Source organism: Mirounga angustirostris, unplaced genomic scaffold, assembly GCF_029215605.1.
Source record: "Mirounga angustirostris isolate CCGP_5_RB_7025 unplaced genomic scaffold, mMirAng1.0.hap1 SCAF_1, whole genome shotgun sequence".
NCBI classification, from domain to species: Eukaryota; Metazoa; Chordata; class Mammalia; order Carnivora; family Phocidae; genus Mirounga; species Mirounga angustirostris.
The window spans coordinates 46,681,498-46,697,611 of NW_026991709.1; the positions used below are offsets into that span (position 1 = coordinate 46,681,498).

The 16,114-nt window shown below is 37.9% G+C and overlaps 2 protein-coding genes across 8 annotated transcripts in view; one reads left to right on the top strand and one right to left on the bottom strand.

Moving 5' to 3' along the window:
• Positions 1–468: 468 nt before the first annotated feature.
• The window catches only part of CMSS1 (cms1 ribosomal small subunit homolog), a 380,673-nt gene continuing 365,027 nt past the window's right edge, over positions 469–16,114 (top strand). Inside the window, exon 1 of one of the 2 annotated variants that reach the window (XM_045902745.3) lies at positions 469–676. In XM_045902745.3, the coding sequence (XP_045758701.1) occupies positions 613–676 (64 nt within the window). In that variant the 5' untranslated portion in view covers positions 469–612. Of the gene's footprint in view, positions 716–16,114 lie in introns of both variants that reach the window. The other variant, XM_064596628.1, reaches the window with a different exon arrangement.
• The window catches only part of FILIP1L (filamin A interacting protein 1 like), a 300,285-nt gene continuing 285,099 nt past the window's right edge, over positions 929–16,114 (bottom strand). For 5 of the 6 annotated variants that reach the window (XM_064584418.1, XM_045902743.3, XM_045902744.3 and 2 more), the window contains 2 exons: positions 10,581–10,765; positions 929–1,052 (listed from right to left, as the gene is read on the bottom strand). In XM_064584418.1, the coding sequence (XP_064440488.1) occupies positions 941–1,052; positions 10,581–10,765 (297 nt within the window). In that variant the 3' untranslated portion in view covers positions 929–940. Of the gene's footprint in view, positions 1,053–6,600; positions 10,204–10,580; positions 10,766–16,114 lie in introns of those variants that run through there. The other variant, XM_064587904.1, reaches the window with a different exon arrangement.

The window sequence follows — 16,114 nt, forward strand, 5'->3', positions numbered from 1 at the left end:
CCATCAACATTTTTCTTAACCCATACCATATAAAAAGAGCAGTACACAAATCTACAGCAAAGATCAACAATCATGGTCATGAATTCTTGCGCAACGTTTCCCCAAAGCAAACTAGACACACAGGCGCCCCAAAACACAGACACAAACGAAAACAGAACCACGTGCTCTGGTCTTCTCCCGCTGCACAAGTCCTTTGAAACCGAACAGAGAAAAATTGTCTTAGCATCCTGTTTCACACTTTCGTCAATAGCTTTTTGGCCAAAAAAAAAAAAAAGTAAACACAAAGTTTTGAAAGAACTTACTTTAAAAGATAATAATCCTTTGGGGGGAGTTGCGCTTTCTTGTCTTTTCGCTTTTGTGAGGATTTATTTTGAGTTACCGGACAGAGCCTTCTCAGCAGCACTTGTATGGAAACTGCGACGAGATGGGCGCAGTGGCTGGGGAGGCGGGGCGGAGGTGTGACGTCATCGCCGTGGGGCGGAGGCGACGGTGTCTGAGGAAGGGCTCCGCGTGCTGGCTGCCAACGCTGACCTCCCGGCTTGGAGGCAGCGAGAATACCTGCCACTGTCCGCTTTCCTTTGGTGGTCCGCTCACAACTAGTCCCGCCTGGAGATGGCAGACGATCTTGGAGACGAGTGGTGGGAGAACCAGCCTGCAGGAGCAGACCGCAGCCCAGGTACCCACCCTGCCTGACCCCCCCACCATCACTCCTTCGGTGAGCCTCAGCCCGCGCCAGCCTCTGGCGGTCACGGCGTCTGGCCCCGCGGTGGTGTGCCCAGCTGTGGGAACGCGCGAACATAGCGGAGGAAGTGGTGCGAGAGCCTTATAACTAGGGGAAGCAGTGTGACTTTAACTCAGCTCTGCCCCCTGTCAGGAACGACCCTTTTCCCAAGCTTTTCCTTTTACATATTTCTTAATAGATAAGAGATTTTTCGTGAACTCAGGGAGTTTGGGCGTAGTGGTTAAGGGTAACTCCTGGATTAGATTCAGACTGCTTCTGTTCAAATCGAGACTCTGGCCCCTCTAATACCGTTTCGGCTCCTTTTCCCCATCTGTAAATTAAGAATAATCCAATTTCATAAGATTGTTATGAAGATTAAATAAACAATACAAATGATGCACTTTAGCACAGTGCTTGGCACATAAGATGTGCGAGGTAAATATAAGCTGTGGTTTTTCTTGCTATCATCATCATCGTGTTATTTGGACTATTAAAGCCTGAAGGAGGTTTAGATAGCGATCATCCTTTTGAACTCAACCATTTTATAGAAGAGGAATATAAGATCTAAAGATATCAAGTAACTTGACAAGTTCACGTAGCTAGTTGGTGTCAGAAATAAGACTAGAATTTAGTTAACACAATTCAAACAACTTACTATGCTACGCGTACCCACTGCCAATGCAGTGGATATTTTATCCATAAGTAGATAGCATTAAGTAACTCCTCACCACAGGCTTTGAACCTTTCAAGTTCCATGAAGCTTAATATACAGTTATGTGTTTTAATCATTCTTCAAAGTCTACCAGTTTCTAAGATTTTTTTTAGGACAAAACCAAAGTCTGATCCATGTCATATAGTCCACCAGGCACTGCACATGATTGACACTTGATACAAATATATTTGCTGCAAACATTAATTTTGAAATATGTGTTGTGAAGTATCCATTAAAGCTGCAAAAATCTACAGGATTGTTTGCTGAAGGGTAGCCTTCGGGTACAAACTGAGTAGATGTCATTTTTAAAAAGGTAGCCAGTGTAATACTTTCTTCATTAAACTTCCTGACTCTGTTGCTACTTTGTTTCTAGGAAATATCTCTTGCAGGCAGTAGTGTTCCACATTTACTTTAATAACCCTTTCCCGCCCCCCTCAACTCAGGTGTTTAAAGCTATATTTTATGGTGTGATTTAAGTATAGAAGTCATTTAAGAAATAATTGAATTCCTTTTGAGTGGTAAAGGGGATCCTATTTCTTGATTCTAGCCCTGCCTCTTGCCTGTTACCAGCCATATGTCTCTCAAGTTAGTCGCCCTCTAGAAGGAAAGAAATTAACGTGTATTGTCTATTACGTGCCAGATATTTTCATAAACACAAATTCATTTAATCTTCATAACATGTTTAAAAGATAAGTAATTACTTTCATTTTTATAGATGAGAAACTGAGAAAAGTTCAGTAATGCTCTTAGAAACACACAGCAAGGAAGAGATCTGGGAAGAGGTTACACAAGTGTGCCTGAGTTTCAAAGTCATACTTTATCCACTATTACAATGTGGCTTTACTGGGCCTCAGTATCATGATCTGTAAAATGAATTTTAACTAACCAACAGTTCTAAACATTGGATCTGTAGCCTCCTTCATGTAAGTTACCAGGATTCCCATCAAGATAGATATTAGAGTCACCCTGCTTCTTAGATCCCTTCTAGCTCTAAGATTAACATTTGAAAATTGCTGACTTTAAATGTATCAGGATCATTTGCTTTGTTAACTGCTTTTAAGTATAGTGAGCATGTAAGCTTCCTTGAGATATGCTTGATTATTTGTCAGTGATTTGCCTAAATAATCTGTATGGTATTTCCAATTCAGAAGAAATCACAACTGAACCAATTCAGATTTCCTGATTCTACCTATGTTAATGGGGGAAAGATCAGCCTAAAATGTGTGAACTGTATTTTTTTTTTGAAGGTCATAGGAAAAATAGTGCCTTAAGTCAGAGAAAGGAAAGATAGTTGTAATGATGCCTTCATTTCTGTTGTGTACTATGCTACTTGCTTATAAAAGCAAACATCTTTCCTTTCCATCTGCTTTCCATTCACACTTACAGTAGCAAGAAGCATTTAGCCATTTATTCAGCAATCTACATCTATAACAAAGGCTCAACATTCATGGTAATGAATTCTTATGCATGTTTTCTAAAAGCAAACTATACAAACATACAGATTCCCAAACACTGACACACACTATGTAAAACATCTGTCTAACATATCCAGTTATCTACTTATTGTCTAAGGAAATGTAGTTTTTGCTTGTCTCATGTCTTAGATGTGGTAAGTAACTCATAGACTCTTACTAAAGCTCTTGATCTACATATGACCCTTTTTTGCATACATCTTATGGCTATTCAGGACTTACACTCTTGTGCTAGAATCCTGCATTGTACTGGAGCCCAACATGGGACCTGGCACCTGGTGTTTGGGAGATATTAGCTGAATAAATGCATGCATGTGTGCTAGATGCTACAGAGTTCTTGGTGATCATGTATGTAGATAGACATATAATTTCTCACCCAATTAAATACTTTAAGAATGAAAGGCCATGCTATTAGAATTTTTCTGGGACTGTCCTAGTCTACCTGGGATGTCACCCTATTGGCGTCATTATTGGTAATTGGAGTCATGGTCCAGGATAAGACAACTGAGAGTTGTGTCTGCTGAAGAGTGTGCAGCCAGTGTGCTCAGGTAACAGAGCCTAGGAGTCATTTAATGGCATCTGACATTTCATTTTACTTATTTCCTTATTCCCTGCTTACCTTAAGAAATTATTTGAAGTGACTCATAGTAAACAATACATGCATTAGAATTGTAATTGCAAAACCTTAATGCTAAAGTGAATAGATACAATGCCTGAGGTTTCACATACTTGACCAAACTGGGCACTTTCTCAGGACATTGCTTGAAAACTGAGAATGTCATTCCCAGCAGAGATTTTGTTACTTGTAGAGCAGAGCCATGAGTTTTTGCAGTTGGAGTTGGTCACTTGATCATTCACTTACTGAAGAGAATATTGATTGTTTTCCCTTTTTATTCCAATAATATGCCTATTAAGTTACCAAGTCAAGTGTCCAGCAGGTAACAGGTATATGAATCTGGAGCTTCAGGGTTGGGTCAAGGCTCAAGATAAGAGATTTAGGAATGACTGGCACATGTATAGCTTACTTTTTTTTAAAAAAGATTTTATTTATTTAGAGAGAGATTGAGCAGGGGAGGAATAGAGGGAGAGAGAGAGAATTTCAAGGAGAGTCCCCACTGAGCGCGGATCCTGGCAAGACTTGCTCTCATGACCCTGAGATCATGACCTGATCTGAAATCAAGAGTCAGACACTCAACTGACTGAGCCACCCAGGCACCCCTCCCTACAGCTTACTTTTAAAGAGGATGTTTTAGCAATATGCCAAATTCTCAGCCTTTATTTTTTGAGGAGGGTTTTTCATATGCTTCCCTAGCGTATTCTGAATCTTTGATTTCATCTCTTACCAAGCATCTAACTAGAAAAATGAAGTGTGAACACACTTCTATGTACAGTATAGAGAGACAGTAGATAATAATACTAACTTGCATTTGTTGAGTGGTGGTTATGTGCCAGATACTATTTTGATTGCTTTATGTGTACTAGCTCATTTAATCTTCACAAGTACACCATGACATAGTTACTATTATCCCCATTTTACAGGTGAGGAAATTGAGGCACTAAGTGGTTAAGTGATTTGCCCAATGTTATTTAGTTGGTAAGTGGGGAGGCTGTGATTCATAGGCAGGCAATCTGAAACCAGTCTGTGCACTTAAATTTCTCAAAGATAATTGTTTTGATTATCAATGGTAAGAATCTCATCTCTAAAATAACAATCCTTTATCAATTAAAAGAGGCTCATAGTTTATAAACCCTTTTGTTTATATACATCATTGTTGTCAAATTGTGTCTCTTAACTCTTGCTCTCCTAAAGTTTACTCTTCTAGAGAACACTGATTACTCAGAGATACAAATAAGCAGGTATCATTGGGCTTTGAGAACAATCTTCACCAGGAAGTCAAACTTGATCCTAGAGCTCAAGACTCACACACCTGGCTGTCTTCTTGAAGTCTGCTTATTTACTAGGAATGTCAATGCAAATGAAAGCCAACACTTACCCAAACAAAGGCCATCCTGTCTGATCTATTAAGTCTTGTCTTTAGCTCTAAGTCATCCTGAATACTTTTTTTTTCCATTTTTCTCCTCTGTTAACTCCATCAAAGTACATGTTATCATCCTCATTTGCCTTAACTACTGCAGTAAACTCCTAACAGGGCTCCCAGTTTCTGTCTTATCCCTATTTGGACTGTTCTTCAATTAGCAGCTTGAGTGATCAGATCTCATTCCTGCCTAAACCCTCCAGTGGCTTCCGTCTGACACGTATAATACAACCCAGGTTACTCATCAGGATTGATATCTGCCACATCTTCCACCCCTTACTCCCCTGTAATTTATGCTCTTCCACTCACACTAGCCTTTATTTTGTGCCTCAGTAGGCCAAGTTCATTCTGTCTTAGCCCTTTGCAATAGGTGTTCCTTTTTCTTTCTGGGCTCTCCTGTATTTCAAATGGCTAGCCTTTTCTTAGAACATTAAGACTACAGTTCAGACATCACCAAAAGAGAAGCATTTCCTGGTCAGCCAGTCTAAAGTAGCCATCTAGTTGCTCTATTACAGTATCACATTATGGTAATTCTCAGCAGAGCCCTTATCACCAACTATTATTTGCCTTGTTAAATTATTACATTCTGGTATGATCCCCCACACTAGAATGTAAGATCCATTTGAGCAGGGATTTGTTTATCTAGTTCTTTGCTGTATAGTCAGTGCCTAGAGTAGTATCTGGGTCCTTGGAAGGCACTCATTAAGAATTTGTTCATTAAGTAATTGATTGTTAATGTTTCGTAGCCACATCTTGAAGACCTCAACATAGGAGTTCCACATCTAAAGAAATTTAGTTAACTGGAAGAATTGTCAAAATCTTGCTTAGGCTTTTGACAGATTTGACAGGTACTGCATCTCTCATTCTGAAAATACATAGAAAATCCTTGTTGTATAACTGTGTCTACTAACCTTATTCTAACCATATTTGAATTTAGTTTTATAAATTTTGTTTTGAAAGGGGAAAACAGACTTCTGCTTTATAATGAGCTGATATTTCCTAATGGTGACAGCTTTTGTTACCTAGAATCAATGTGATTATTATTTTGTTTGAGATTGCTGAAATGAGCATTTAACATTTTTGTTGTTGTTGTATTATCATTTTATAACATCTCCTTCAAATCACGTTGCTTTATCTATGCTGAATTCCTCCTAGAAATGATGAAGTAGAGGAATACCTTGGATCTTTTAAACCTGAATAATTCAAGTGTTTGGTTTCTTCCCCTCTTCTCACACCAAAGTTAGGCCTTTACAGTATTAATTTTACCTATAGGCAGCATGCATAGTAGATGTAAAGTAGTAGTAAAACATTGCCTCTGCATGTAGAATTCAGGCTTGGAATATTTGTAGTACATTTTGATAACAAACAACAAAGAATCAACTTCAAAATGATTTATTGAACTCTCATGCTTGGCCCTATTTTAGACACTGTGGTGGAATTAGAGGATAAAACATATGTTTACATTGTGGAATTTATACATCAGTGTGGTTCAACCAAAATGCAAGTAATGTTACTTTAAGACAGATGTTCAAGGGCGAAAAACAGGGACAGGATAAATTTTAAAAGGTGAGAGCAAGGAAAGAAGAAAGGACACATGCTATATCAATAGTCAGTATTCTGTACTTGAAGACTGTGTAACAAATGGACCCACAGAGAACCTTCATGGGCTACTTTTACTTTATTGTATACAATTTCAATAGTTCTTACAAGTGATTAAACAAGTGGTTCTTGACAACAATTGTGTTTAAAGGTACAAATATATACATCTTTCTCCAACTACATGCACAGTAGTTCTCCTATCATTTTGCTAAATGTCTATGAATCTCTTGAAAAATACCAGGAATTTGGAAGGCCTAGAAAAACTTCCATTTTCCCTCTCAGATTCAACAGCAACATTGTTTTGTGGCACAAATCCTTTGACCTGTTCTTATCTGATGTTCTTTAGTTGAACACTTTAGTGCATTCATAGAATTATACATTTTACTAAATGTGTCACAAACAGCTTGAAATATAGTTTCCCTGTTTTCATCAGCTTTCAAAAAATTCTTAGTTCTTAAATTACTAGTTTTTTTTTTTTTTAATTAGTTGATTAAGCTCTTAAGCTCGTGTTCCTGAGTTCCTTGCTAGTCTAATTCACACTAGGCCAGAGATCAGAAACTTTCTTTGTAAAAAGCCAGGTAGTAAATATTTTAGGCTTTGCTGTCCAGTCACTGTCACTACTCAACGCTGCCATTGTGGCATAAAGCAAGCATACATAATAAATATGTAAACAAAAGAGTGGCTGTGTTCCAATAAAACTTTATCTATGGACAATTAAATTTGATTTTCATGTAATTTTCACATTTTGTAAAATATTCATCATCTGATTTTTTTTCTACTATTTAAAAATGTAAATACTATTCTTAACTTGCAGGATATACAGAAACAAACAGTGGGCTGAATTTGATCTGCGGGCTGCAGTTTGCATACCCCTGCCCCAGATTCAGTGTCAGAACCTGAGTTGTATGTCCCATGTCCCCTAGAACAGGAATTTGAAACATATCCCAGAGAGAATTGCATTTTACATCAAATACTCCATTACTTAGTCTATCATTATCAGTCATATATTAGATCAGTCACATTTCTGTTAAAAATCAGATACTTTATTCAAGTAGTTAAAAGGACATTAGTTCAGAAATCACTGCAGCTAAATAAATGAAGGGCTGAGGAAACCCTCCAGCAGAAAAGTATCAGGTTATTAAAATTCTTGTTACAAATTGAATTTGTTTTTTTCACTTGGATTTTTATCTGCTTTCTTTTAAAAAACTTAGTACAGTAACTCCAGAATTAGGATAGCTTCTTTTATTCTTACTGTTTTTTAGAGGAACCACATTTCTGCAGAAATAGGATTATTCTCAGGAAACAGGATTCTTTGTTTCAGTTGTGTTATAGATCAAACACCATTGTGTTAAACTCCAAATAGTATTCCCAGTTCTAAGCTACTTATGCATTTTTATTGTGTTACATATTGCTTTAAAATAAGCATGGTTTTTCGTTGGTAATCCTCTAGTTAAAATAGACTTTGTTATTTTAAAGATTTTTGTCTTCTTGGGATTAGAACTGTTACCATTTAAATATGGGTTTCGGCTGCTTGCCATAGAAGTGTAGCTATTTTCCGACTCTTTTTTAGTACTTTGTATCTTGTACCTTGTCCTTCTTTTTTTTGCTTTCTCCTGAACTTACGCCATCTTGGCGTGAAAATGTACTGTAAGAAGTCTCCTAACCTAGGAGAAAACAATTTAAAAATGTCCAACATACAACATATTTTGTGCTCTTCAAGGTAAAAATGTTCCCAGTGTTTTGTTTTTCTGGGAGTATTTCATGCTTGTTTTTCCTCTTTTATGCTTCTTTTCAGTCTGTTTGGTGTCCACTTTAGGAGGTCCAGTGTTTTTTTCTTTCCATTAGCATAATTATCAGTCTTGAATGTCAGTCACCTGGCATAACTGCTTTTCCTCTATCAAATACCACTGCCATCTCCTAGCAGTTTTCTCACTTACGTCTTGACTGAATGGTCCTTCTCTCCATCATTCACTCATCCTCTGTTCATTTAACATTACCTGCATATTGCAGGCACCACACTAAGCACCCTACGCATGTTCCCACTGTACCATTCACCTGTTACTACCCTGCACTTCCTTCTGAACTGTTTCTCTTGTATGTTTGTCTTAGAACTTCGTCACCTTTTTTTTTGTCACTTCCTCCCACTATTTCTCCTACTGCTTTTCAGCTTAGACTTTTCCATTTCAGGCTTTTAATTCACGTGACCTTCCCTATCTTCTTCCTCTGCCACTTCCCTGTTGGGACTGCTGCACGTCATCCCTCTCTTTGGCTGCATTGCTCAGTGCTACCCAGAATTCCAGCTCCTTTTCCTCCTCCTTGAAATTCGAGTGAGTCCAGGGGTATTTGTACAGTGACATGAGCACATTGAAGCAGGCTTGGCTGGATGAGTGTGGAGAATGGCAGTTCCTTTACTCCTACTCTGCTGGCTCAGTCCCAGGATAGCTGGCTAAAGCACTGTCCTTCCAGGATTTCTTCCAGGATCATGTCTCCAGTTCTCAGTGCAGGATCACAGAGAACCTTGCATCATGCTCTTCACAGAATTTTTTTTCTTTCTGACTGAAGCTTTGTATAATATAACTGTGTCATGTCAAAAATGCCTTGTCTTGGGCTCCTGGGTGGCTCAGTTGGTTAGGCGACTGCCTTCGGCTCGGGTCATGGTCCTGGAGTCCTGGGATCGAGTCCCACATCGGGCTCCCTGCTCAACAGGGGGTCTGCTTCTCCCTCTGACCCTCTTCCCTCTCTTGCTTTCTGTCTCTCATTCTCTCTCTCTCTCAAAAAAAAAAAAAAAATGCCTTGTCTTATAACATTGTGTTGCTCTGTCCACACTGATTTATAAACATACCTTTCTCTTAACTCAATGAGAGAGTTTTAAGTGTGATGAAAAGAATTACTTCAGCTTACTACTGCCAGAGGCCTGAGTCCCACCTTGTAGATGACTGATTGAATTCAGTCATGGGTTATCAGAACTGGAAGGAATCTAAGGAATTACTCAGTTCTCCTGTTTTATATATGAGAAACTCAAGGCTCAGACTGATGAATGCCAAGCTCATTGTCAAATGAGTAAAAAGCTAGGATTGGAATTTGAGTCTTTTGCTGAATCAACTGTGTTTTTCTGTAACACTGATTCATTGAAGTAATGTAATTAAACAATGTCTGATGAGACGATATATTTTTGTCTTTGTTTTTTTTTTAAACACCTAGGACAGTGATTCTTATCTCCCTAAAAGATCTCAGTATTAATGACCTTTGACTCTTAAATGTCCTGATGGCTTTAGAAAGCAAAAATACCCGTCTAAAATGGTTTTCATAATAAGCCTAGCAATATGATTCCATGGCCTGGCATATATAGGAGGGGCAACTTACTAGAAGAAGTGAGACAGAAGACTAAGTGCCCGCAGTCAGGTGTGCATATTACACCAGTGATTATCAGGTCCGTCACACAAAGGATGTGTTCACCCATCACTCATTTTTGTTGTTCTTTTTTCCATGTACTAAGAATTACCACTTTTTTTTCTTCTCCTGGTGTAAAGAAATCATAGTTTTAGACCTTAAATTATGATTTAGGTTGTCCTGCCATTTTGATGGAAATAATCTGATTTTCTTGAAGGAGATTAGGAATTCTTGCTGGCATATCTTCTTAGCAAAATATGATTCAATAAAGTTCTGTGAAATGAAAGAGTTACTTCTGAGTTCACCAGAAAACTTTTGAGCTGTTTTCATGAATTCAGTCCTATCCCATGCTAATGATAGATGGTCCAACTTTGGGCTGGATTGTAAGTAGAATGAGGAATTGGAAGGATTTGGCCTGTTTGTATGTATATGCCTATACACACATATAGGTAAAATAAATGTAGATGTGCTGCTCTTTCAGGATGCTATTCACCAGGTCCAGCAACCTGTGAATGAACTATTTGTCATTTTGCTGCTTCACCATTTCTTAGAGACATGACCTTTCCTCTTTGGCCTTCATACTGGTAATTTTAGCTTTCCGGATGTTTCCGTAGGTGGATGTATCCAGATAGTGCATTGGCATGACTTACCTTTTCCCTCCCATGTGGAGAAAAGTGTTAGAGGTGACAGTCCTTATGTGTAGCTTCCCACAGCCAGTGTAGTGACTGGGCTTATCCATAGGCCCTGTGGGAGCTTTAGGGAAAAGCTTGGTGTTGCCTGTAGATTTTGGTTTAGGGATCCGTGTTGGGATTCTCTGCTTGCATACCTCCTTGATCTTGAATTAAACAGAAGAACAAAAGGTAGTTAATGGTACAGTTGGTGGAGAAGCAGACATTGTTCAGCTTGGAGGATTTGGCTTCTTTGGAAGCACTAGGTTCTGGGGATACATCAGATATAAAGACTTCCAAGTTGAAGAAAAAAATTTAGTAAAGCAATTCTGCTAACATGTGTTGAGTGTGTGCTATGCAAGGCCCTCAACAGTAGATAGCACTAAACAGAGATAAGTTGCTTTCCGGCAATCATAGCATAGTGGGACGTAAGCAAGAGGAGTGTCTCAAATTAATCTCAAAGCACCATGAGGTTGTCAAAGAAAGGTTAATTTCAATTGAGGGGTCTAAGAGCTTCATGAAGAAAATAGCATTTGACTTGGGCCTCTAAAGACTTAGGATTTTTAATAGCAGGAATGGGAGGGCATTCTAGAGTAAAGGAATACTTTTGGCAACAGGATGAGGGAATATTTTTGGCAGTGTCCCTGAGATAGGAAATCAGAAACAGTTGAAAAATGGAGTGACTTCAGATTAGGTTGTATTTGACAGGTGAAATGGGACTGTAGACTGGGCCTAGATGGGGAAAATTGTACCTGATTCTATAGACTGTACATGCTGGAGGGGATGGAGGGGAATAGGAAGGGAAAAGGCTGGGGGAAGACACATTATGGAGGTAGAATTGTATTAATATTTGTTCCCTGTTAATATATGAAGAGTGAGAGAGGAGTCACAAATAGGTTGAATGATCTGGACTGGGAGAGTGGGTTGTAGAGTGTGAAAGAGTGTGATTGAGTTCACATTCACCTAAAAAATACACACTTATTTTCATTTGTTAAGGAAAAATACCCTTGGATAAGAATACTTGTTGGTAAAGAAATGGGAAAAAGTTCTCAGCTAACTGTAGTTCTCCCATTATAATCCACAGTTTCTGGTGATGATTATTTTCCCCCTCTTTGGTTGCATCATCCTTTCTTTCCTATGAGCTCAAAAATATAAGTTTTTGAAAATGCATTGCAATTTTCATCATAGATTACTAATACTGTTTTTATGGGAACCCTTCTTATATTATTTTTCATTCTACAGAAATTTGTTTCCATGTTTTTAAAGTACTGATAAAGTGCAGTTAAGTCTCTTTATGTAAACATTTAGTTACTTAAAATGCCCTTTAACTTTTAAAGCAACCATATTTAGATTTTCAAATAAACAGTACATAGACTTAGCTAACAATATGAGGATTGCTAGAAGAGTTTTTGGACTTTCGTATTGACATTTTTTTTAATACTTAATCCTAAACGTAACAAGTGAGATGTTGATACTCTGATATCAGGCTCCTCCTTATCTAGATGGTATGCCTACCTTTCAACCTGTCCTCATGGTCTCATCTTCAGTGCTGAAATGCTCATTCAACATTTTTACCTTTCAAATAGGCAGAACCTTTTTTTTTTTAATTATGTTAGTCACCATACATTACATCATTAGTTTTTGATGTAGTGTTCCATGATTCATTGTTTGCGTATAACACCCAGTGCTCCATGTGTGCCCTTCTTAATACCCATCACCAGGCTAACCCATCCCTCCCACCCCCCTCCCCTCTAAAACCCTCAGTTTGTTTCCTGGAGTCCAAACCCTCAGTTTGTTTCCTGGAGTCCTCATGGTTTGTCTCCCCCTCCAACTTCCCCCCCTTCATCTTTCCCTTCCTTCTCTTAATGTCCTCCATGCTGTTCCTTATGTTCCACAAATAAGTGAAACCATATGATAATTGACTTTCTCTGCTTGACTTATTTCACTTAGCATAATCTTTTTTAAAAAAAAATAATAAAACTCAGTGCCTAGTAAGGGTTTGGTGAGATGGGCGACCTTGGTGATGATTACAATAGTAGTTTGGTAGAGTGTATCAAGATACCTAAAACTCACACTCTGTGACTCATTCATTTTATTGCTAGGAATCTTTTCTAGGAAATAATTAGAGATGTAGGCAAGGCTAATCACTTTTGCATTATTTATAACAAAAGTTTACACTATATATTACACTATAATCACAAGAAAGTATTATACTGTCTTGAAATGATGCTTTTGAAGATATAGGAAAATGCTTATTCAGAAATGTTAAAAGCAGAATTAAAATCTATATATGTGCTTTAACTATGTATGTTTGAAGAGAAAATACTAGGAGAAAATATACCAGTGCTGTCAGTGGGTAACTGGTTAGTGAGGTTATAGGTGTTTTTTATTTTTCTTCTATTTTCTATATTTTCTACAATAAGTATACAATTACAAAAAGCAACACTAAGTTATATTAAGAGATTAAAAAAAGAAGGAAACACTTCAGAGATCAGAACATTTATGTGCATATCAACCATATTTTCCCAACCATGAGCAGTAGCAGCTGCAACTGAAATCAGTGATGGACTAATTCAAGTTATCTAATCTTGTCACCATAGCAAATAATAGCCTTTCCAAGATGGGTTTCTGCAATGTCCTTTAACTTTGTCAAGATTTAGATTGGTTCTCCTGTTGTACAAAAATCTGTTGGAATCCTATTTAAATTATAGATTCCTGGGCCTTCCCCCTAGAAATTATAATTCATTTGTCTATGGATGTGCCCAGACATCCTCAATTTTAATAAACTGTCAGGCTGATTCATCTGATGCAAGTGGTCAGGCTGGCACACTTTGAGAAACACTGCCATAGTTGAACCGCCTTTAGAAATAAGTTTTAAGTTGTGGCATGCCTGGCTGGCTCAGTTGGTGGAGCGTCAGACTCTTGATCTCGGGGTTGTAAGTTCAAGTCCTGCATTGGGTTTACTTAAAAATTACTTAAAAATAAAATTTTAAAGGGGTGCCTGGGTGGCACCATCAATTAAGCATCCGACTCTTGGTTTCTGCTCAGGTTGTGATCTCAGGGTTGTGAGATCCAGCCCCATGTGGGGCTGTGGGCTCAGCGCAGAGTCTGCTTGGGTTTCTCTCTCCCTCCCCCTCTAAGCCGCCCCCGCCCCCGCACTTGCATGCTTTCTCTCTCTCTATCTCTCTAAAATAAATAAATAAATCTTTTTAAAAAAATCTTAAAAAAAAAAGAAAAGAAAGAAGAAATAAGCTTTAAGTTTTCTTTCACCTGGAATTCTGGCCTGCCTGGGTGTGGGAGGTTCAGTGGTTTTCATCAACCTGTGGGACTTTTAAAACGCTGCAGATGTCCACATCCCTTCTTAGGACCTACTGACTCCGATTGTCTAGGAGTGTGGAATATGGGCGTGTGAATTTTAATAACTGCAGGTTATTCAGAACTGAAATCCCTGTGATAAACCAATTGGTATAGGAACACAATACTGGTGGGGCTTGTTTGTTTTACAATATATTGTTATGCTTTGGTGTTTCCCACTGTTTCTAGACCATTGATGGTGCAAGCCAATTTTGTGTCTTCTTAACTCTGATTGCACTACATAGTTTTTACCTCTAGATGGCAGCAAAGGCTAGTTATTTTATTAGAACAGTCCTAAATGTCATTCGCCTATCTTTTAAAAAATGATTCTATGTGTTTTTTTATTTTTTCCTGTATGAATTTTATACTTGGACATATTTCAGTAAATGAGATATGGAGCTTTAAAATGTGTCATCTCTTGAATCATTTTTATAGACCATTATGTCAAATAGCTCCAAGAAAGTTTTGTCCAAATTTGGAGTGCATATTGCAGGCGGAATCTATGCATATGTCTGTTTTAAGACCACACAGTAAATGTTCTACTCAGAGTTGGAGGCTCCTGGGTTCCATCAGAAAGCAGATGTCTTGGAGGAGATTAAGCTAGTTGGAAAGCTCATGCATAGAAGAAAATAATTTTTTTTTTTTTTTAATGTTTAACTCAGTTCAACATGGAAATTGGGATTTGGAATGGATTACAGGTCTGAGGATGCCAAATTCAGTGAGGCAGAGGCATTGGTTTTATCTAGGGAGCAGGAGAAAGAAACGGAGTACATGTGTGGAATGTATTCACTAAATTCTTGAAATGTTGGCTTACTTGGTCCACAATTTCTAAAAAGAAACCAAGCAATCTACAAGACTCCCTGGTTACAGCAAGTAATTAAATGATATTGAGTCTTTGTGACCAAAAGAAGTGCCGAAAGGTGAAAATGTTTTCAGTTTTATTTGAAGTCTTAATTATGTAGCCCAATTTCTACTTGATGCTTGTGCTCTTTCATATTATCATGGAGGGTAAACATCTGAAAGCATACCAGAACAAAATCAGCATTTATGGGGAAGCTATTAGATCCTAGTTAGACAGCTGGAGTCAGGATGTTCCCTTTTCTGTAAATGAAATTAATTTTGTAAGTGCTTTGAACTTTTTGGAGATGTATTGGCAACATATTATCTAAGAAAACAGTGTTCCCTCAGGAGTGTTCCTGACTCCAAGGACTGCACAGGCCCTCAGTACACCTTTAGCTCTAGAGGTTGAAAGACTCAAGGCTCCCAAAGACCTCCTATCATTTTGATTTGTGGTTATTGGGGTGATGCAGGGTGGGGGTAGATTCAGTGCTGTCTGACTCCCTCAGGGACCCAGCTGTGTTATCAGAATAACAGTATTTTGTATTTTTGTTTTTATCTCTTTTTAATGGGAAAGTGCATAAGTGATTATGATAGATGTGATGAAAAGGAGGAAATGATAAACTGGAAAAAAAAATCTTTGAAATATTATTGCCTTCATTTCTTTTGTCTTTTGTATTGTTTGGTAAATCACTACTAATTTGTATAAAGAAAAAAAAGGAAATGACAGATAATGAATCTAGCAGATAGCCTGGAGTTTCATAAACTGCTTTGGGTTTTTTCTCTTGATTTTCTCAGAACTTCCTCATTATACAATAAAACTTTATCACTATAGATTTTACAGTTTTATATGGTGAGAGGTCCTTCAAAAGGAAACCCTATAGTTGGATTCGTTCATTCCTGTTAACCTCCTGTGAGAAAACGTTTGGTTTTAAATACTTGCAGTGCTATGATTTCTATTGAAGAGTTGTCTAGTTTCTGAGGAGGTTGATGCCTTTATTTTATAATGTAACATGCTTTGTGGTTGTACCTAGTTATATCCCAGTCTCTCTGTGGTAATTATACCATGGGCAGTGAGGACAATCCAAGAATAAACATTGAAATACAGTTTTCAAAAATCCTTCCTAACCCAGTTGCTTCCATTTTGTACCCAGACACATAGCATCACATATAGAAATAGTATGCTAAGGTAAAATATACTAACCTTGAAGTGTTGTCTTCCTTGTTTGTCTCCTTTATTTTCCTTTTTTTTTTTTTAAGATTTTATTTTTAAATAATTTCTACATCCAATGTGGGGCCCAAACACAACCCCGAGGTCAAGAGTC